Source organism: Lampris incognitus, chromosome 1, assembly GCF_029633865.1.
Source record: "Lampris incognitus isolate fLamInc1 chromosome 1, fLamInc1.hap2, whole genome shotgun sequence".
NCBI classification, from domain to species: domain Eukaryota; kingdom Metazoa; phylum Chordata; class Actinopteri; order Lampriformes; family Lampridae; genus Lampris; species Lampris incognitus.
In genome coordinates this window covers 15,443,942-15,465,404 of record NC_079211.1, presented here as the reverse complement: position 1 = coordinate 15,465,404, position 21,463 = coordinate 15,443,942, and the positions used below count along the sequence as shown (strand labels likewise).

General features: G+C 44.7%; 1 protein-coding gene across 1 annotated transcript; it reads right to left on the bottom strand.

Moving 5' to 3' along the window:
- Positions 1 to 2,953: 2,953 nt before the first annotated feature.
- LOC130116908 (E3 ubiquitin-protein ligase RNF38-like) lies at positions 2,954 to 20,276 on the bottom strand. Its single transcript, XM_056285011.1, is given in 13 exon segments — positions 2,954 to 4,029; positions 6,017 to 6,116; positions 6,426 to 6,547; positions 6,648 to 6,729; positions 7,281 to 7,384; positions 7,773 to 7,934; positions 8,849 to 9,037; positions 9,677 to 9,817; positions 13,540 to 14,017; positions 14,370 to 14,445; positions 14,448 to 14,553; positions 14,779 to 14,831; positions 18,923 to 20,276. Coding segments are annotated over 13 exon segments (1,944 nt in total). The 5' UTR covers positions 19,191 to 20,276; the 3' UTR covers positions 2,954 to 3,966.
- Between the last annotated feature and the right edge of the window lie 1,187 nt (positions 20,277 to 21,463).

The window sequence follows — 21,463 nt, the reverse complement described above, 5'->3', positions numbered from 1 at the left end:
TGAATGTGAGTTCTTTACACAGCTTGGGTTCTGTTCTTTACTTTTTTCAATGGTATGTTAATACTTATAAAGAAGAAGATGACATATTGGAGATTATTTTTTATGACATGTACCGCTTGATTGTACTTATATGTCAGAGAAAATAACTGAGAATAATACAAAAAGAAAAAAGTAACATTTGGGTTCCCTCTGCCGCAAGCAGCTCCCGGGGCAAGTTCTCTGCAGAAATGTATGGAATATGTAGCATGCAGGGGGGATGTCTCTCTATTGGTATATACCCCAGATCTTCAATTTACACATGACGCACATCCTATCTGTTATCAACAGAAGGAGCAAGGCAACAGGCATGTGCTGCTAGGAAAACAGATGTGTGCAACTAGGGAAGCAGGCGTGTGCAGCCATGGTCAGGAAGCAGACATGTGCTGAAAGGGTGAGGAGGGCAGCTTGGCTGGGAAACCGGCATGGGCTGCTTGGCTGGGGAACAGGCATGTGTCAGGAGGGGTCTGGCTGCTTGTATGTGAGCCAACTCGGCTGGAAACTCTTGTGCTCTACATTTAAAAAGGCATTGCGATGAAAGAAACAGCACTGCTTTCCCTTGAGGCCTTAAGCAGAATTTGATTTGCCCCCACCCGCCATCCTCGCCTTGTTGGTGTTGTTCCCATGACACCATAATTACTGTTGCTCCAGGACCATCATTGCAACTGACCAATCACGCTGTTCCGATGCTGTGCCTTTGCAACATGGGTAAAAAGACTGGAAAAATAGCAAAGCTAACCAAACATAACCTCAGTCTAACCCTAACCTAATACTTACCTTACCCTAACCTTAACCGATCGCTAACCCACAACCTAATCCCACAACCACCACCCCCCCCCCCAGTTGCAAAGGTATGACATCACAACAACGTGACTGGTCAGTTGCAATGAGGCTGCTGGAGCAACATTAATTATGACGTCATGGGAACACCAACACGACGATACATGATACACAGCACCACTTGCTACTCACTTGAGGCCAGCCCCACTTTATCCTTATTACCTAATAAATGTATTATTTCTCTAATAAAGTATTATGATTCTGATTACCTAAGGTGCAGTAGATGTCCTTGTAAAGATGTTCTTCTTTTACCACAGTCTGGCGTTCATCAGATTTTGGTAATGTCTAATTCCTGCAAAATCGTGGTTATCATTCCACGTCTATGAAACAACATGATTTGAAAACTCCCGTGTTTTGAAAACTTATTGTAATGGTGTTCCTCACTATAGGGTTAATGAGAATTTGACACAAAGCAGTTTCCACATGGGCATTGTTATACCTCATTTTAGCCTGGTTCGAGATCTTCTTGTTCTAAACGATGGCTATCGCTCATTATTCAGGGTCATGGAAACAATGCAAACTTGGTGCCACTTGTAAACGACTGCTGATATGTGTGAGATGTGGTTTGAGTCGAGAGCTGCAGGTCTGATATTTCTTTCTCTAAAAGTCCACCACAGGTCACTTCATTTTATTTCTGGTACTTTTTGGAGTGAACATATTTCCAGTTCTAACTGTTCAGTCATCAGTAAGCCTACACTGAAATGGTAAAATAGTTCATTGCGCAGTGAACATCCTTAGAAACACCCACTTAAATCATTCATAACATGAGATGAGAAATAAAACATGAAATTAAAAAAAATTGTGAAACTGACTGTGGACGAGGCAGGTCAGGAAGAGCAGTGATGGCCCCTAGCGGTATTTTGATGCTACTGCAGCTCAAGAAAACAAAACAAGAGGGAATGACAAAAGCGTGCATGTCATATTTATTAATGGCGACCAGCTCAAATTTAACAGAGGGAATCTAAGCACCATCAAACCACACTTGTGCACAAGGTCGTTATTTGTTGTTTTTGTGGAAAAAGCTGCACAAAAAGGTGAGTTTAAAAAGTTCATATCAAGCCTTTTTATTTGGTATACAGATATTCGTATTAATACAGTATATATAGATATATGTATATATTTAACATATGTGCCATTGAAAAGTCACCACAAACTCAACTTTGATAGAACAGGAAAGGAGAAGGATTAAAAATATGTAATGCGCTCAAATTCAATAGGACAATTAAGCGTGTCAAGAACAACGATGAAAACCGGAGTGATGAGGTAACTGCAAGGCAGAAAATCGTTTTTAATGGTCAATCAATCAATAATAAATATTATTGTAACCGGTTATTTTCTTGCCTTGTGCGGGATTCGATACGGAGTGTACTGCACCACAAGGCGACGTCACTAACCGCTCGGCTAAAGGGTCAGACCCGTTAGCTAGGGACTAACGTGTCTTATTAGTAGTTTACATTATTATATGGTTAGTAATAGTAACAAATTATCAACTTAAGCAAAATACTGAATCACGCAACTGTGAGGCAAAGTGGCAGCATGCACCGCTGGAGAAAAGTCTAATTCATACCCGCATTCTGAGCATACGCGTAGACACTCACGAGAGTGAAGAACCTCTCCAAGGTGATTACTCTACTGAGACGTAGAAACTCGGGCATGCTGTGGGACAGCCAAAATCTCTCTCTCTCACACACACACACACACACACACACACACACAGTGCCACTGGCTCTCCGAGGCATCGGCTCGAGATAGGGCACAAATCATTTATAACATGAGATGAGAAAAACAATATGAAATTAAAAAAAACTGAAAATGATTTGGGTGGATGTGAACGAAGCAGGTCAGGAAGAGCAGCGATGGCCCCCAGCGGTAAATTGAGGCTACTACAGCTCAAGAAAACAAAATGAGAAGAGGGAAGCCAGCCATGACAAAAGCGTGCACATCCTATTTATTAATGGCGACCAGCTCAAGTTTAACAGAAGGAATAAGCACCATCAAACCACACTTGTGCACAAGGTCGTTATTTGTTGTTTTTGTGGAAAAAGCTGCACAAAAAGGTGAGTTTAAAAAGTTCATATCAAGCCTTTTTATTTGGTATACAGATATTCATAGATTTATACAGTATATATAGATATATGTATATATTTAACACATTTGCCACTGCAAAGTCACAGACAAACTCAACTTTGATAGAACAGTAAAGGAGAAGGATTAAAAATATGTAATGCACTCAAATTTAATAGGAGTACAATTAAGCGTGTCAAGAACAACGATGAAAAACGGAATGATGAGGTAACTGCAAGGCAGAAAATCGCTTTTAATGGTCAATCAACAACAACAATAATGATGATAATAATAATAATTATCATATAGTAGTATAATAATATCATTATCATTATTATTATGAGGATAGTAATTGTAACAAATCATCTACTTAAACAAAATAATGAATCACGCAATTGTGAGTCAAAGTGGCAGCATGGACCCTTAGTGTCAAACTAGAGAAAAGGAGAAAACTCTAAAACATACAAACCCACATACTAAGCATACATGTAGACACTCACACACGAGAGTAAAAAAACTCTCTAAAGGTTCTCATCTCACACATAGAAACTCAGGCATGCTGTGGGACAGCCAAAATATGTTTTTCTCTCTCTCTCTCTCACACACACACACACACACACACACACACACACACACACACATGCGTGCAAGCATAGATGCACACAAGGCACACACACACACACACACACACACCCCACACACACACACACACACTCGCACTTATGCAGCATGAATACTCAGCAATGTCTGTCAGAGGGTGGGGTCAGGCAGACAGGGTGAGATGTTGGGTGTGGGAGGGACGTGTATGTGTACTGGGGAAAGAGTGACAGGGTGAGAAAGGAAGAGAAAACAACAAAAAAAAATGATCAAAAATTGGGGAAAAAATGAACTAGGAAGAAGTAGGATATTGCAAGATGGGGTAGGAATTAGGCATCTGTATAAATGTGCAAGTGTGTTGGGAGGTTGGGGGGGGAGCTGGGCAGTGCCTAAAACAGACATTTAGGAGTGTGTGGCTCCCCCCTGTGGTCACTCTGTGTCTCGCTGGACCTCCGAAGCATCAGCTCGACAGATGGGACACGTCCTGTTGGCCTGGGGACAGAAAGAAATGGTTATGAGGCATTTCATAGCAATAAAACAGTCATAAAGGAGGTTTCTAGAAGAAAACTGCCGTAATCATAAAAATCCTTGCAATAGGATTTTTGCTTTGCTTCATTGGAAATTATTAAGGTATTAGTACTCTACTCAAGGTAAACTATCCTCAGCCTGAGACGTTCAGGTAGTGTACCGGTCTATTCCGTAGCCTGCCAACATGGGGATCGCCGGTTCGAATCCCGTGTTGCCTCTGGCTTGGTGGGGCGTCCCTACAGACACAATCAGCCGTGTCTGCGGATGGGAAGCTGGATGTGGGTATGTGTCCTGGTCGCTAAAACTGGTCGCTGCACCTGTTTGGGTGGGAATAGCGTGAGCCTCCCACGCGCTACGTCCCCCTGGCGAAATTCCTCACTGTCAGGTGAAAAGAAGCGGCTGGCGACTCCACGTGTTGGAGATGGCATGTGGTAGTCTGCAGCCCTCCCCAGATTGGCAGAGGGGGTGGAGCAACAGCCGGAATGGCTTGGCAGAGTGGGGTGATTGACCAGGTACAATTGGGGAGAAAAAGGGGGGGGGGGTCCAAAAAAATAACAACTATCCTTTGGTTTGTGTTTATTTCCCATAAATGCAGTTTTACTGAGTGTTTTCAGCACAACGGTTATGTGTCCTCTAACAAAGTGCTCTTCCAATGGCGTTCAGAAAATAATGGGTATATTTTAAGAGCGTTTTCAGCAGAGAATCATGTGGATAAAGGAAGGTCTATGGCTTATCCAGGGGCATCCTTGGGTTCAGCCGGGTTTACAGACTTCAAAGACAGTCTCTAGGCTAAATCCAGCGGTTTTCAGACCCGAACATAGTTTCCATCCAAGCATCTTTGGGTGCTTTAACTGTTGGAGAAACAGCTGCTAGAAAGCAATTAGGTTCACGCTAAATATTTGCCTGGGTCATTCACTGAGCATGGGTTCAAATGTGTTTGTGTTTGAGTGCAATAAGTAAGACATTTCTCTAAAGGGGAAAAAAAAGCAACAGAGGTTTCTAGAAATGCAGCCATCTCTTTAATGAAAGAACGGCATACAGACGTATCACCAGCTGCTAGCAAATCTGAAAGCATCAATTGCGTGACACTAGAGCTGAGACGATATTTATATTAGTGGGTCCATTTGAAATCTTTTTAATCCGTCTGAGAAAACAGGAAAATCCGCAATTAATTAACAGAGAGAGAGAGACAGAGACAGAGCGAGAAAGAGAGCGAACCGCATTATCACTGCTACCTGACAAGACCATGTCTGGACACTGCTTGGCATCCCCTCATCATATTCTTCATATATTTTATAATTCCATTATAACTCTGTTATCCTCTGTCAATTGTTGTATTGTGTAAATTGTGTGAACACAACATGCATTGCAAGATGTCCGTCTTGGGAGAGAGATCCCTCCTCTGTTGCTCTCCCTGAGGTTTCTTCCCATTTTTCTCCGTTAAAGAATTTTTTTCTTTTTTTTTTTAGGGAGTTGCTCCTTATCCGATGTGAGGGTCTAAGGCCAGGATGTTGTGTTGCTGTAAAGCCCCCTTAAGGCAGATTTGTAAAATGTTAAAATTGGGCTATACAAATAAAATTGACTTGACTTGACCCGTGCCCTGTTCAGGCTAAGGCAGTTAGAAAGACAGACTCAAATTTGAATCCACACTTAGTGAATGACACTGGCAAAAGGTTAGACTAACTTTTTACATGGTAAAGTGCTGTTCAATATCACCGATACCAATACTCTGCAGACAGGTCACAGCCACCCATCCCTACCTCCCCGACACAGACTACCACCACCAAGACCACAAGTATGCTTCAGATGTGCGGGGGGAAAAGTGGAGTCTATTTCCAAACAACATGTGATGAGTTTTGGACTGACTCAAGGTTGACATGCGAGTGTTACAGACAGGCTATGTGAGTCAGTGGGCTCCACAGCATCCATCTGACGCTGTGGGTTAACTCACCCTGAGCCACTTGTCAACACACTTCCCATGGAACTCGTGGCTACAAGGCAGCACTCTCAGCAGCTGACGGGATTCAAAGTCGCTCATGCACACCACGCACCTGTGTGACACAACACCATCACACTGGTTAGGTGACAAAAAAAACCCAGACAATGCCTTCACTTCATCATTATTTTATAATAATTCTTTTATACATCACAGGGTTATATCAGTCATAATGAATTTCCAAACTCTACTTATGTAGGCTATTCTGGAGATCTAATCCTAAATTTCTATTTAGCACAATTGAGGGGGTAAAAATTGTGTGGGCTATTCTGGAGCGCCAACCCCAATTCCTATTTAGCATAATCGAGGAAGTCTGACTTGTAGAGACGTAATGAGCTAGTAGCTGTGCGAGGGAGGAACTCACAGTGTTTGTTCTGACTGGTGGTTGTTGGGGTTGAACCTATAGGAAGGCAGCTGTTCAATGTCGCCCTTGGTCAGTCCTCGGAGCTTGGCCTCTCCCAGGCGCTCAGCCAGGTTAAGAAGGGCCTGGAGGATACACAACCATCAACATAACGCAGAACCGAGGTTTCCACGGCTAAGGGCTAAAAACAGAGCAAGAAAAATTAAGAAAGCAATAAACTAAAACCTCATAGTTTTCCACTTCTCCGTCGTCCACGTCCAGCTCCACACTGATGGCTGGACCTGTGGGCTGGACTGGCAGCATTGAACTGGGGAGGAAGGAAGAAATTTAGACAAGACATGATTTTCATTTGCCAGAGGGCTAAATTAGGCTCATCCATGAAGAGGTTGGTACTGCAGTGGATTATGGTACATGGAAATGCAGCAACACCGGACAATCACTGCTCACCACTGTTACCAAATATACCAATGCAACTGCAAACAGACAATTTTCAGTCAATGGCTGTATTGCCTACTTATAATGATTTTATATTTAGTCTACCATTATACAGTACGTGTTCTTTTCCCTACGTACATGGTCCTGAGACACTCGGCCCTGTAGCATGTCTAAGTTGTACTCTACAGCTGTCCTGAAAGCAGGAATTATCCGAGTCAAATTTCTATTGCATTTTTTAGTGCAAATAAAGAGGCTCTCATTCCGCTTTGATGGCACATAGCTGGAAAAAATCTGCAAACATTAGAAAGGCAAGTCATTTAATGGTTGGCAAAATCTTTTTGTTTGATTTTAGGTGTTGCCAATCAACACCTAAAAGGTGTGTTATCTTCGATGAACAATTTGTCAACGGAGAGGTGTACTTACAGGAAGTAAGGCAGGAAGCTGGGATGGTAAGGCGAAGGTGGCAGTGGCTGTTGTGAGCGGTAGCGTCGACCCGGGATTCGGCGAGACATGAAATTAGGATAGGACTGACACGGGTATGAAAGATGCAGGGAGAGAATAAGTGAATTATAATTAGAAAAAGAATAAACACCTCAAATCACTCACATGGGCATTTGTTTTCCACTATAAGTAAAAAAAAAAATTAATTAATAAAATCCTAACCACATTGGCTCCCTCACTGGAAAAAATAAAAATAAATAATATATACCTATATTCTTGTGCACCTGAAACACGCCACATTTACTTGGGAAATCCACACTAAGAGAAACTAGATGTTGATCACCACTCTGACTATTTGCCCGTTCTTACCTGTACGAATATTATATGTTTTCTCAGTCAAAGCGGACAACAAGGTATCCCTATGGGGCTCAGAGACTTATTCAGGACTGACATAAAAAGACCCTAATTGCTCACCACTCCAAAGAACTCCTGTGGCAAAGGATCATGGGAGAGGAAGTGAAGCTGTGCGGAGTGCGGAGTTAGGGCAGGGTGGGCAGCGGGAGGGTAATGAAGCCCCGCCCCCAAGGACAGATGCTCTCCTAGCAGCTCCACATCGTTCTCTATCCTCTGCAGTGGCTGGAGGAGGCAAAGAGAGGAGTGTCACGGCAAAGAGATATTACCCCAAACTCTCAGATACTTAATAAAATGCCCTTTCCCTTAACAGTTTTGGCAGAGGAAGGAAGATGGGATCCCCAAAAATAACCATCAAACACTTAGGTGTAGAGGACATTTTAGCATGCAGAACTATTTCAGTCCTTGGATATACAAATAATAAAAAAAAAATTTAAATTCACACGTACATAAGGCTTGTTAGTGACTAACAGAAAGACCAGTAGCACTATGTTTAGCCCAACACCTTTTTCACACACTTTCTCCATTTTAAATGATCTGCTATATGCAGGGGTTGCACTACAATCAATCATGATCCATCGCTGCAAAAACGAGGTTGTAGATATTATAATCTGTGTTATATTTGTCTGTGTGGATTATAATGCTTAATACCAATTCCACGATAGGCCTTGTAAGGGTTTTGCCTGGCAAAAATGTTACAAGTTATAGGCAAAAAAGGCACATTTACTCATACTGCAATTTCAAATGTGTGTGTGTGTGTGTGTGTGTGTGTGTGTGAGGAATATCAAATGTTTTTAAAATGATAATAGCCTACTTTACAGAGAGCAAAATAACTTAACCACGTAGGCTACATTTTCCTAATGCATTAGCAAAATGGCGATGGTTGCTTCTCGTTTGCGTTCATTCTGCTGTGTGCTATTCGCTGCACTCCAGCGTATCCGCACCGTAATCAAAAGCAATATGTCAGATTTTTCAAAAAGTTAACAAAGCTGATTCCTTATGTTGATTCCGTCAACATGATGGACTGTACTTGGAATTATCCGTCAACGGTTTTAAAATAAGATAAACTGACAAATGCTCATTTAGCCCAACCCCTGGCTCTATGGTCGACAACGCCTGACGCAGGTATCCCTACTCACCGACCGAGGCCGCTGTGTGGGGTAGAGTCCAAACTGCCCAGGCTGAGGGAGGTGAGGCGCGTGGTGGGGGAGGTGTGGGGGAGGATGGGGGAGGTGAGGAGGGGGCAGCAGAAAGGCCGGGTCATTGGACAGCAGCGATGGGAACGGGTAGGGCATGGGAAGGTGCTGCACAGAGCAGGTCTGGAGGACCTGAGAGGAAGCAAAAGATGTGGGAACATTTCAGTATGTATCTGCAAGAGTGACTTTTGGCATTGTACAGACACATAGATGCAGTAAATTCTGCTTGATTAGCAAAAAGCAGCGGAAAAAAAAAACTCTGTTGTCCATCTACCTCAGGCATATAACCTGCTAACATCTATTTCAGCATCTCTGACATAGTCTCTGTACCATTGCACTTTATCACCTCTTATTTTGCCTGTATAAGTCAATCCTTGTGTATATATCTGAAGATTGTTGTGTTGTTGTTATTCTATGTTAAGTACACTGACAGCCACAAAATCGGAGTCAAATTCTATGTATGTGCAAACCTACATGGCCAATAAACATGATTCTGAATAAATAAACTCAAAAGAGAACTCGTGGTCCAATTCTTAGGCTTCTTTTCATCGTGCAGCATGGGGAAAGGTGCAGTTACGTGGAGTTCTCGACAGATTAGACTGTGTAAGTATTTATAGGAACTGAGCATTGAGGAACTGGGAGTTGACTGTCTGTAAGACATTCATAACAGTTAGAGATGAAACAGTTGGGCAGAAACTCATAGTTAAAGATAATAACAGTATGTCATGAGAATGTGTGCAGGGTGTAATGTCAAAATTTCTTCCAACTCACAGGAGGAGGAACACTGCAGACAGGGTAGTGCTGTCCACTGAAGACCACCGAACACGCCGGGATCTGCTGTGGGGCAGATCGAGGTGGCAGACCAGATGGAGCCCCAGGGGCAGACACTGGGTATGACACTGGAGCTGAACCCTAAATGTCCACGACAAAAAAAAAAGAAGAATTAGCAACCCCCCATCAATCTAGGCTACAACGCAGAGGTGATCCAATAGACCTGCTGGACTTCCAAATTCACATCACACATTCTCTCATGGCCAGGTATTACACACAGCAAAACTATGCACGCCTGTATTCAGACCTCAGATTGTTTTCGCGGCATTGCAATACAGGGTAGGGCATCCTAATGATGGGAGCAGGGTCCCCCAAAAATACATGTAAGTTACAACTTAAAACTTGAAACTAGGGCTCCTTTTGGATGTGCATTATTTCTTCACAAGATAATGAGGAAATGCTCTAAAAAATAGTGGTAGTTTGTCTTTATGCATGCTCAATAATGCAGGTAAGAAAATCAAAGAAAGCTGAATCAGTTCATCTGGACACAACGTTTATTGACAGATAGGTTTCATCACTCATCTAAGCGACCTCTTCAGTCTGAACTGACTGCAGGTATCCCCACCCTTATAAACAATACAGTGGCACAACGACTGAAACCAACAATCAGCTTCATATGCAAATAGGGGCATGACCCTTAAATAGAGTTACAATGGTCATGTGTACTATTCGTAGAGGATTTGGAGATGTTTGCAATCACAGCATCATAAGAATGCCAGCATTCTTACAATGCTAGTGCACTGCCCAAACTGTGCACCAACTGATTGAAGGGGAGGAGAATGACAACAGCTGCTTAAGCGTAAACCAGTAGTGATTCCGTATGTGGTGAGAGTGTTGGAAAAGTTGAGGCACGTATTTTACAAACACCGTGTCTCAGTTGCTTTCAAACCTCAAAACATGCGGTGCCGAGGGGCGTTCAGGTGGTGTGGCGGTCTACACTGTTGCCTACCAACATGGGGATCACCAGTTCAAATCCCAGTGTTACCTCTGGCTTGGTCAGGCATCACTACAGACACCAACTGGCTGTGTCTGCGGCTGGGAAGCCGGATGTGGGGTATGTGTCCTAATTGCTGCACTAGCACCTTCTCTGGTCGGTCGGGGCACTTGTTCAGGGGAGAGGGGAACTGGGGGGAATAGTGTGATCCTCCCATGTGCTACATCCCCCTGGTGAAACTTCTCAATGTCAGGTGAAAAGAAGCTGCTGGCGACTCCAGCTATATCAGAGGAGGCATGTGGTAGTCTGCAGCCCTCCCCGGATCGGCAGAGGGGGTGGAGCAGTGACCGGGACGGCTCGGAAGAGTGGGGTAATTGGCTGAGTGCAATTGGGGAGGAAAAAGGGGGAGGAAAAAAAAAACATGCTGCGCCAGAAATTAGTCCAACCCCAAGGATCGGATCCCCCAGAACCAACAGAGCAATATACTGTATGCTCGTAAGTGCCAGGAGGATTGCCATGACTTGTTCATTGCAGAAACTACACACACGCTGGCCAAGAGGATGGCACAACACAGAACAGCTAACGTGTCAGGCCAGGACTCTGCAGTCTACACCATCTACAGGCTAGTGGCCACTCTTTCAGGGATGAGGATGTTCACATCCTTGATAGGGAGGAACGCTGGTTTGAACGGGGAGTCAAAGAGGCCATCTATATGAAGAGGGAACGACCACCCCTGAACCGGGGGGGGGGGGGCTAAGAATACAGCTGTCACCATCTTACAATGCTGTGATTGCAAACATTCCCAAATCCTCTGTGAATAGTACACATAGCCATTGTAACTCTAGTTAATGGTCACGCCCATATTTCATTGGTTTCGGTCGTTATGCAACTGTATTGTTTATAAGGGTGGGGATACCTGCAGTCGGTTTAGACCGAAGATCACTTGGATGAGTGATGAAACGTATCGGTCAATAAACATATCTGGATGAACTGATTCAATTTTCTTTGACAGTAGTAGTCTGAAGAGGGGCACAATGGTTTCCCCATCAGCAGTAACCTAAAAAGTTGTGGACATTAAATTCAGATCCAAATTTGGTCAGTTAATGTAGGATCCCAGCAAATTCCTCTTCTACATTCACTGGATATTTCCGTTGGTATTCTTTTCCAAAATACCGACACTGTCATGCTGTTATTCTATACAAGTACACTAGAAGAACCCCGCTACAATGTAGTGGTTTGGTTATCCACCCGTCTAAATCTCCCTCCTCTTCATCCTGCCAGCTAACCGCCTTCCCCCTGCCCCTAAACCCCCCCCCCACTCCAACTCCCTCCCCCCAAATGCTCAGAATCATCACAAATGCCGAGAAAAGTGGTTCACCCCGCCCCACTCCAACTACCTCCCCCCAAATGCTCAGAATCATCTGAAATGCCGAGAAAAGTGGTTTTAGCCATTTTTAGAAAATGCATATTTTGTATAATTATGCATAATCATTATAATTATTTTAATTTTCTGCTATTCTTCTGGTCCTCTGTGGAACAATACCTACCACCTCCAAAAAAATTAGGATCATAAGTGCATTTTTGCAAAAATGCATATATTTTGCATAATGCCAAAACATTTCTAAGTCCCAGAAAATTGTTTTTATATACTAGGTGAAAAAAATCAAAGATGCTCAGAATCATCTGAAATGCCGAGAAACGTGGTTTTTAGCCATTTTTAGAAAAATGCATATTTTGCATATTTATGCATAATTATGCATAATTTTAATTTTCTGGGATTTTTCCCTTACTCTCTGAGACAATACCTACCACCTCCAAAAAGAATTAGGATCATAAATGCTTTAGTTTTCGGGTCCCGCTAGCTACACTAACACCACACACACACACATTACGAAAATATATGAGTAGATTGAGAGCTACTACTCAATCCTTTAAATAAGGAATTATTAAGAATAATTACTTCAATAATGACTAGTAGCCAGCAAAGAGCGGTAGTCACTGGTAGAATACTATTGATAGAATCTAAATACAAAAAAATAAAACCTGATTCTGGAAAGCAGAAATATCATTCATTGAACTTTCAATAACTGGAAACTATCCTGTATTGCCCACAGACGTAGTAGAAACTGATACAACAAATCAGGCAGGAAAATAATGAAACAAGGAATACTGATGACACATTGGCCTTATGTTTACCAGCAACAGCCATAGACTATGACTTTGATTTTTTTTTTCTTTATAAGGTTGGAGCAAATACATAAACCATATATGATCCAGTTTCTTGAGAAGACATGCCTTTCAAAATTAAATAAACCAACGCCATAGTAGAAACACTACATCCACTCACACCCTTTATAAATCAAACAGAATTCCTGTCGCGCTTCATACCAGGCTAAAATGCCTTTCAACAAGGTAAGCTGGCAATAATATAAAAACATAAGCACGGGAGAAGCCCATGTTACTGATCATTTTTTTAAAGCATTCAGGCAATTTCCAGTTTCTTGGACTCTAAGGCTGGTTTGAAAAGGTGATGCATAAAACATGCTGAAAACTCATTTATGAAAAGCCTTTTTCTCTCAAACTGTGACAAAAGCATTCCAGACCAGCGGACAGGCATTGTTCATCAGAGATTTCCATATTTTGCGAGAGCCGCCCAAAATAGGAAAAAAAAAATCCTTCCAAACAGTTTAACCCTAACAAGCATCTCCTTATACTGAAAACATTACAGGTATACCGTAGGTCAGCTGGTTTTGGATCGGAGCAAACTTGATAACTGCCAAAACCGTAAAATGGCTCTTAATAGCCAACGGCACATTTGTAGCCCAACAAACAGAGCAACCTGATCTCATCCTCTTGCTTTGACACTCACCTGTTCGTGGAGGTCCAGCACCACACTGCTCTGCTGCTGGGGAGGGGGAGCGTGTGAGGAGTGAGGGTGCTGCGAGTGAGCACTCGGATGCAGCAGTCGTGGGGACAGGTTCGGAGACTGGTGGAGGGGCCTTGGGGAGAGGTTTGGAGGGTGGTACCCAGAGCGCTCCTCAGGACCAGGCCCGGGCCCCTGCCCAGGCCCCCGGGGAGGTTGTTGGCCAAAGGGCGGATAGCTTTGGGGGGGAACCGGGTGGCGGTAGTTCTCATCCTGGTGGCCTGGCGACAGCCCGTGATGGGAGTGAAGGTGGTGGAGGTGGTGGTGGTGCGGGTGATGGTGGGGGTGGGGGTGGGGGTTGCTGTTGTTGTAGTGGTGGTGGTGGTTGTTGTTGTTATGTGGGTGGTGGGAGTGGGGATGGGGTAGGGGGTGGTGATGGCGGCTCAGGCGGTCTCTGCGGCCACGCTGGCGCCTCATTGGAGGACTGGAGCGGAAAAGAGAGAGGTTAGAGAGGAAGCAGGGAAAAAAGGAGAGAGATAAAGATAAAAAGAAATAGAGACAGAAATACAAAGAGAGAGAGAGAGAGAGTTGTGTTCACTTTACTGTTTGCACCAACATGAGTTTAAACACGTGTGAGTCAATGGCAAATCAACACCCGTCCAGTCAAGGCTTCACTGAATCTGTTTATGTACAAACCACAATGACACCATTATTTCAAGACAAGTATTACATATTTTTTGTTGGCTCATAAAAACTTTATAGCCTGGTGGAAAATGTCTTGGATGATCTTTCATCCTCTCTCTTATTATGAGAGAGACAGAGACACATGGCCTTACCTTCGGCGGTTGCGAACAGGTGTGTGACATCTCTCCGGCATGTAGTGAGGGTGTGGTCTGCGACCTGGAGGGGGAGCTCCCATGGGCGAATAGGAGAGGAGGGAGTGGGAGGAGGGGCGGAGTTTAAATCAAGCATGGACTGCTGGGAGAGACGCTGCCTTTTTGGACTCGGGCTGTCTTCCATCTGCATTGATGGATGCAAGTTGTGTGGGTGAGAGGGGGTAGGCAGGCAGGATGAGAGGTATTGGCAAGGAGAGAGAGATAAATGTGTTTATATCTCAAATATATGCTCCTGCCAGTGCAAATACAGTGCAAACACAGGACAACAACGCACCAAGCAGCAGCCGTGTTTCATACTTTGGATGAAAATGTGACGTCTCTTTGAACAAATTTCCACTGCAATACTCACCTTATCCCGATCCTCACTGCATACATTATCTGCATGGAAGTGTAGTACTCCTCCTACAGGCCACAGAGAAAACAGCACAAGCCTGCATCAGATAGGGCTGGGGCAAAAGCAGCAACATCACAAGACACACTCGAGACAGTAACAAACTAGCTAGCTAGCTAGCAAACACACACACACACACACACACACACACACACACACACACACACACACACACACACACACACACAGCTTCCAAACTCAAATCAGCTACCTAGAAAGGCAGCATCCTTCAGATAGTCTTGCCCTTGTGAATGAGATGAAAGTGTGAAGGGAGACCAAAATCAGTGCACTCAAATTTAAACTCGACTACATCTGGAGTAACAGCAAAAATGTTTGCCTGAGTTCAAGCTGAGCAGACCATCATGACAACTGCCTCTGGTGTCACTGCTTTAGTTATCATTGAATCGACCAGGTCCCAACTTCATAAAAGGCCCTTTTGAATTTCTCCTGCATCAGATAGGCAGCCGAGACGAGAAAGGAAGCCATCTCTGGAAGATGTCACATGCGGCTCTCACAGGCGAATCCTTCCCTCTGATCTCACATGAAGCACACGCTCCCCTTTGGTCACGCACGCGCACACATGTGCTACCACGCGGGTGGCTCTCTCCGAAATATATACGACTCTCTGGAGCAGCCTGTTGGCTCAGAGGTACAAGGCACGCGTCTGAATCTGCCTCATGAACCTTTTCAGACGTCATCGACATCCTCCCAGATTCTCTTTCACTCCCCACGGGCCAACATCTAATAAAATAGAGACACATAAAAAGCAGGGCAGCACTAATCTCCAGTCAGAGATGATGATGGGAGTTCTGTGTGCAAATAAAAAAATAGGAGTGGAAAATTTGAGAAAATATGAAAGCTCAACAAAGCAGTAATGCTATAAACTTCCATCCATCCATTATCCGAACCGCTTATCCTGCTCTCAGGGTCACAGGGATGGTGGAGCCTACTCCAACAGTCATTGGGCAGCAGGCGGGAAGACACCCTGGACCGGCCGCCAGGCCATCACACAGCCCCCCCCCCCCCCCCCCCACACACACACACACACACACATACACACTCATACCTAGGGGCAATTTAGTATGGCTGATTCACCTGACCTACATGTCTTTGGACTGTGGGTGGAAACAGGAACACCTGGAGGAAACCCACCCAGACACCGGGAGAACATGCAAACTCCACACGGAGGACGACCCGCGACGACCCCCAAGGTTGGACTACCTCAGGGTTCGAACCCAGAACCTTCTTGCTGTGAGGCCACCATGCTAACCACTGCGCCACCATGCCACCCTGCCATAAACGTAATCTAAAAAAACAAACAAACAAACAAAACACTGCTCTCCAGGTTGTTTATCAGACATTCCAAATGCGGCATATGTATGCCAGCCACATAACACAAACAACTCTACAAGCTTAAGAGGGATGTCCTTGAACCCATCTCTTTATACAGCACCCCACCCAAAAAAAACCAACATTTTACTAAAACTAAAGGGGGGAAAAAAACCTTCAGTGCTTTCTGCTTCTCCAATCATCTCTCCCTCATCCAACCGGCTCCTTCCGTCTCCTCAATAAACAGATCTGAGAGAGCTACCCCCTCTCCCTTTCTTGTCTTTGCAACGCCACCCTGGAGCCATGTGAAGTCTGCGTGGAGTGACAGCTCAAAGGCACCCTGTTAGCGGCTGCAGAGAACAGAGGGACAGGCAGCTGGCAGGCTAAGTGACTGACTGACTGACTGGCTGGCTGGCTGGCTGACTATCTGAGGCTCAGGCGGAGGGATACGGCTGATATGCTGGCCTACATCTCATCTTTACTTCACTGTTCATTGAAGAACCTTAGTTCCAGGAAGAATCCAGGGCACCACAGCTCACGCACCCATTAGAGGTTAGCTAGGTCCGTTAATACAGATTAACCCCAAGCCATAGAAAGAGGGAATAAGAACAGCCTGGGCTGGCATTGGGTTATGTTGGCCATCAAACTGAGCCTTGTTTGCTTTGAGCACGGCTGCTAGGGGTGCTTGACACCATTTCTTCAGTGCAGGCACCAATTTAGAGCAGAATACTTCAGTATCAGAAGCTTTCTCCATTTTCCCTTTGTTGTACTCGTCAATATAGACCTAGGCCACCAGTGTTTGGGTTCATCAACAAAAAAAAACAAAAGGTTTTTTTTCTCCTTTCATCAGGGCATCTACTGATATCTAGCATCATCTGAAGTGAGAAACAGTCTAAAAACATGCAGCCTGATATTAACCCCAAATGTGACACCAGAATTTGTTTATCCTTAATAGCTGGCTGGCAGTACAGCATCACTGCCAGCAGGCTTTGGAAGAGAATCAATACTTTTAAAACCATGTTAATTCAAAACTAGATCTGCTGGGTTTATACTTGAAACAGGGGAGGGGGAGCAACAGAAAGAAAGGTGGGTGACAGAGGGGGAGAGAGAAAAGGGGGGGGGGGGGGGCAAGAGCGCTACATCAAGTATAGATTTTTTTTTTCTTTGCGGTTGTTTAAGCAGAATGTGTCGGGACTGGTTTTGGAAAAGAAAAGTGTTCTCAATAAGTGTTAAAGGCAGAGACACAACCAAGCAAAAATCAGAAAAGAAACCCACTGAATAAAGGCCTACTCAAATAGACACACCCTAGCTCCACCAACACATCCACACAGCTAAATCCAACATATTAGACACACAAACACACAGAGCGTTCTGAGGATGAGACATCTGCAGCTGCTGAGCGCAAAGAGGTGGATCCAACAGCTGGCAGATAAACTGTTTAAGTCATACACACACACTCCCTCTTTAGTGTCTCCACTTGGGAAGCGCATGTGCTGCACATGTGTATCTTTCTGTGAGTTATTTTGGGTCTGGATGGCAACAGTGCTCCTGTGACAACAGAGCTTCATTTAAAGCCTGAATTTATTAATTTATTTGGTCATAACATGTTTTTCTTCTTTTTTTTTGTGTCTTTGGGGAAATCCACTCTGGCATAATTATGCGTTTCCCTCATCTTTCCCCAAAGGTTATTGCAACCTGCCAAACACAAGATAGGAGTCTGGTGTGACTTTTGAAAACACCAACTGACAAAGTAAAGAAACCAGCAGTATGCCAACACCTCCTTAGTTCATCCCTCTGAGCAGTTGTCATCTGAGAGCTCGTCAAAACTTCTAAGCCTGGCCTATTTTTAATCTATCCTACCTTGGCTAGTACAAATGTGCTGTGTGGTTCCTTCTCAGGGCAGGGAGCCATTATATAACAAAGGGGCTTAAAGATGATGGTCTATCTGTTATATAGTGGGAAATCACAGCACATTGTGGCTTTTTTTCTGGTGGCCAGCTATACAATAATGAGCCATCTGCAAAAAACTCCCACACAGAATATGCCTTCTTAACCTGCAGTGCTCATGAAACTGAGCCACCTCATAAAACAAGTCTTGTAAAGATGCAATGGGAGAGCATGTAGGTAGGAGTGAGCATGTGATAGCAATCTTTATGATCTGATGAATCTGATAACTGAAATTACCTTGCTTGAGACTATCAATATCCAATCAGTCTGCATTATGTTCAATAACTTGACAGCTGGCAGTTTTATTCAATTCACTACCCACACACTGACAGATGGTCACCACCCCAGTTTGTTCAGGTGTTGCTGCTCCACCCTGTCACTTTGCATTGCTACCATAGCTACTTCAGTCGTTGTAATCATTTGGAGTCCCCTAGCAGCACCACCAAATGTAAAGGAGAGCCATACATTATGTGGTTTTGCATACCCACTGGGGGGCAGGCTAGCTATAAGGTATCATCATAGGGGTGGGTAATGACACACAAGGCAAAAAAATCTCAAATATCATTTTGCCAGATTGCCTGCTAAATGCTTGCCAAACTACAAAAGCATAGCTCCCACTAAGCACCTGACAACATGCCTTCTGAAAACATGCCTTGTTGTTCATGCAACAGCTGATAGTCAAGGGCCTTTTTAGTGACATGTCTCGAAGCCTGGCCTGCCCCCACCGCCCACACATACACCCTGGGGCTGTATGCATGTCCCACGGGTATGTGTGATGATGTATCTTGCAGGGCAGCAAGCCCTGTATCTGGTGAAGCTTGCTTACCAGCCCCGGGGTGTCTAGGGGCTCCGTGGGAGGAGTGGCGCTGCGCCCCTGCGGACAGGTAGCTCCCCTGGGTGTGCTGCTGGCTCTCCGGATAACTCCGACCTCCGTGGTGGGGCGTCCACCCCGGATTGCTCTGCGGCGGGTAGTTCGACCCTCCGCTGGCGTTCATCACGTTCCCGTTACCGACAGCGTTGCTGCCGCTGCTTCCGCTCATCGCAAAATGGTAAAAGCCGGACCGCGACCGCGACCGAGTCCTCGGGGGATCCATAGCCGAGGAGGGCGGTGGTGGATTCGAAAAGATCGACGTTTGATCAACGGCAAAAAGACACCCCCCCCCCCACCACCGACCGGGCCGAATCTGAGCGTCTCCCTTCTGTCTCACCAAGTCACAGATCAATTCTCTGCAGGGTCTCCTTTGGCATTTAAGGCCGTTATTGTGCTATGAAACAGGAGGCGGCAAGACTGAGAGAAGCGCAGCCCCTCCAACGTCGCACACGCGCCCACTGCTCTACATCCTCTCGTCTCGCAGTCTGCCTATCTTTCACTCGAGCGGTCGACACCTCGAGATTCCCGTGCCTTCAAATACAAACTGTATCAACTAATTGGATGTCCGCATGTCTCAAGACGGAAAGGCATTCAATTTCCCTTTTCCTCGTTTTAAGTTACTAACGATTCGCGCCTCGGCGATATGTCAGCGGTGCCCCGAGCAAGTCTGAGCTTTCCTCTATTGTCTTTCCGGAGAAGAGAGAACTGGCTGGCTGGCTGGCTCAAACAAAGTGTTTCGGGGCGTGTACGCTGTTAACTCGCAAACAAAACTCGCAAACAAGTCACCGCCGCTCGACAAAAGCGGACCGGTCCCTTGAACCTTAGTTTACGGGGAAGCGGAGAGTCTGGGGCGGCTGTGGATGGGGTGAACCACCAAAAAGCGAAGTGACATTAAAACAATTCTCCAACACAGCTCAACTCAGTACCAGCAAAATGGCCAGCTGTCGGAGGCTAACACACTAACTGAAGAGACCCGCTGGTACAGTAAGAGGGTCTTGCCAAAAAAAAATGTATACAAACCCCAATTTGTGGTTCGACGCCAATTAACCGACACCCGATCCTGGTGGTAACGCTATCCGCCTTGACCCCCGCTAACTGTACAACAAGATTAGCGTAACGTCGCCGCTGCTAGCCTGGCTAGCTCGAAGCTAACAACAGGAAGCCGTGGCTAGCCGGGGGAAAACAAGTCCCAACAACACCGCCGACATTACAAGCCAGCAGACGTCGTACCAAAAATCGCGCTCGCCGAAATCAAACGTGTGGGCAATACTGGTCGATACAGTCCCGCGCACGCGAAAAGACACCTTGTCTGCTAAATATGAAGAAGAAGAAAAAAAACGACCGCCTCAAAAGTAAAGCCCGTCTCGCGTTTCGCCATCGAGCGCTTTCTCTGGACAGCGGGGAGCGTAGCGGAGATCGATCAATGGGTTTTTCAGATCTCTGCTCAGCCCCGCTAAATCGACCACAGAAAAACTAGATCCTTGATTTCGAAAGGCGTGCACAGATGCAGGGTGTGTGCAAAAACCGCAAGTGGGCACCTGCGTGTATAAAAAGTCAAACATATAAATGGCTCCCAAAAAAAAAAAAAAACTCGATTTTGATCTACTACCCAACGATCGGGTTCGCCTTGAAAAGACGATTTATCTGACTGGACCGCTTTCGTCTGACGAGCCACAGGCGGCGGCCGAGCTCATTAATAATTTAGCAGCTTTTTATCAGAAAGGCGAAGAGACTGCTTTGAGGCTCCTGTCTTTTCTTACCTTTTAAGTCAAGCACGCGTCACATCCCGTGAAGGGTGATCCATGACAATACTAAATATATACAGGCAGATGGACCTTCATTCCTATTCTCTATTCTTATCTGATTACATATCCACGCACTGTATTGTCTCACTACACACAAATCATGTAAATTAGACATTGCATTTGTGTTATCTTACTTTGTTTTTCAATATAAATACTGCTCCCTATCATGTTTCAACTGTTTGTTTGTTTGTTGTTTTTTTGGCCTTCATTTCGTGTAGTGTTGTAGCTTTTCGTTGGCTTTGTTCTCCTCACTACATGTTGTATTTATTTGCCTTGTGTGTTCCGTGGGGTGTTTGTGGGTTTAAATGTTCCCGCTGCTACACAACAATTGCCCCTCTCCGAGACAAATAAAATCTACTTGAATTGACTACTTTGAAAGAAAACACAGAAAACGTGACCCAGCTAGGATATGCGCAGTCCAATAAATCAGGTATAAAAAAGATGGACAAGTTTACACTTTTACTGAAATTAAAGCATCCGTATATTTGACGACATCTTCATTTGAAAATACAGTGACAATGAAGGCATATAAAAAGAGCATAAAGCATGAATAAAAACTCATTTTATATGTTCTCTACTCAAGGTTCTTCCTTGGGTCACTCTTACATGAGGTGGGCAGTCATTTAAAACAAAAACTGCATACAGGATGTCTTTATGCATCCAGGTAAGAAAATCGAAATTTGAATCAGTT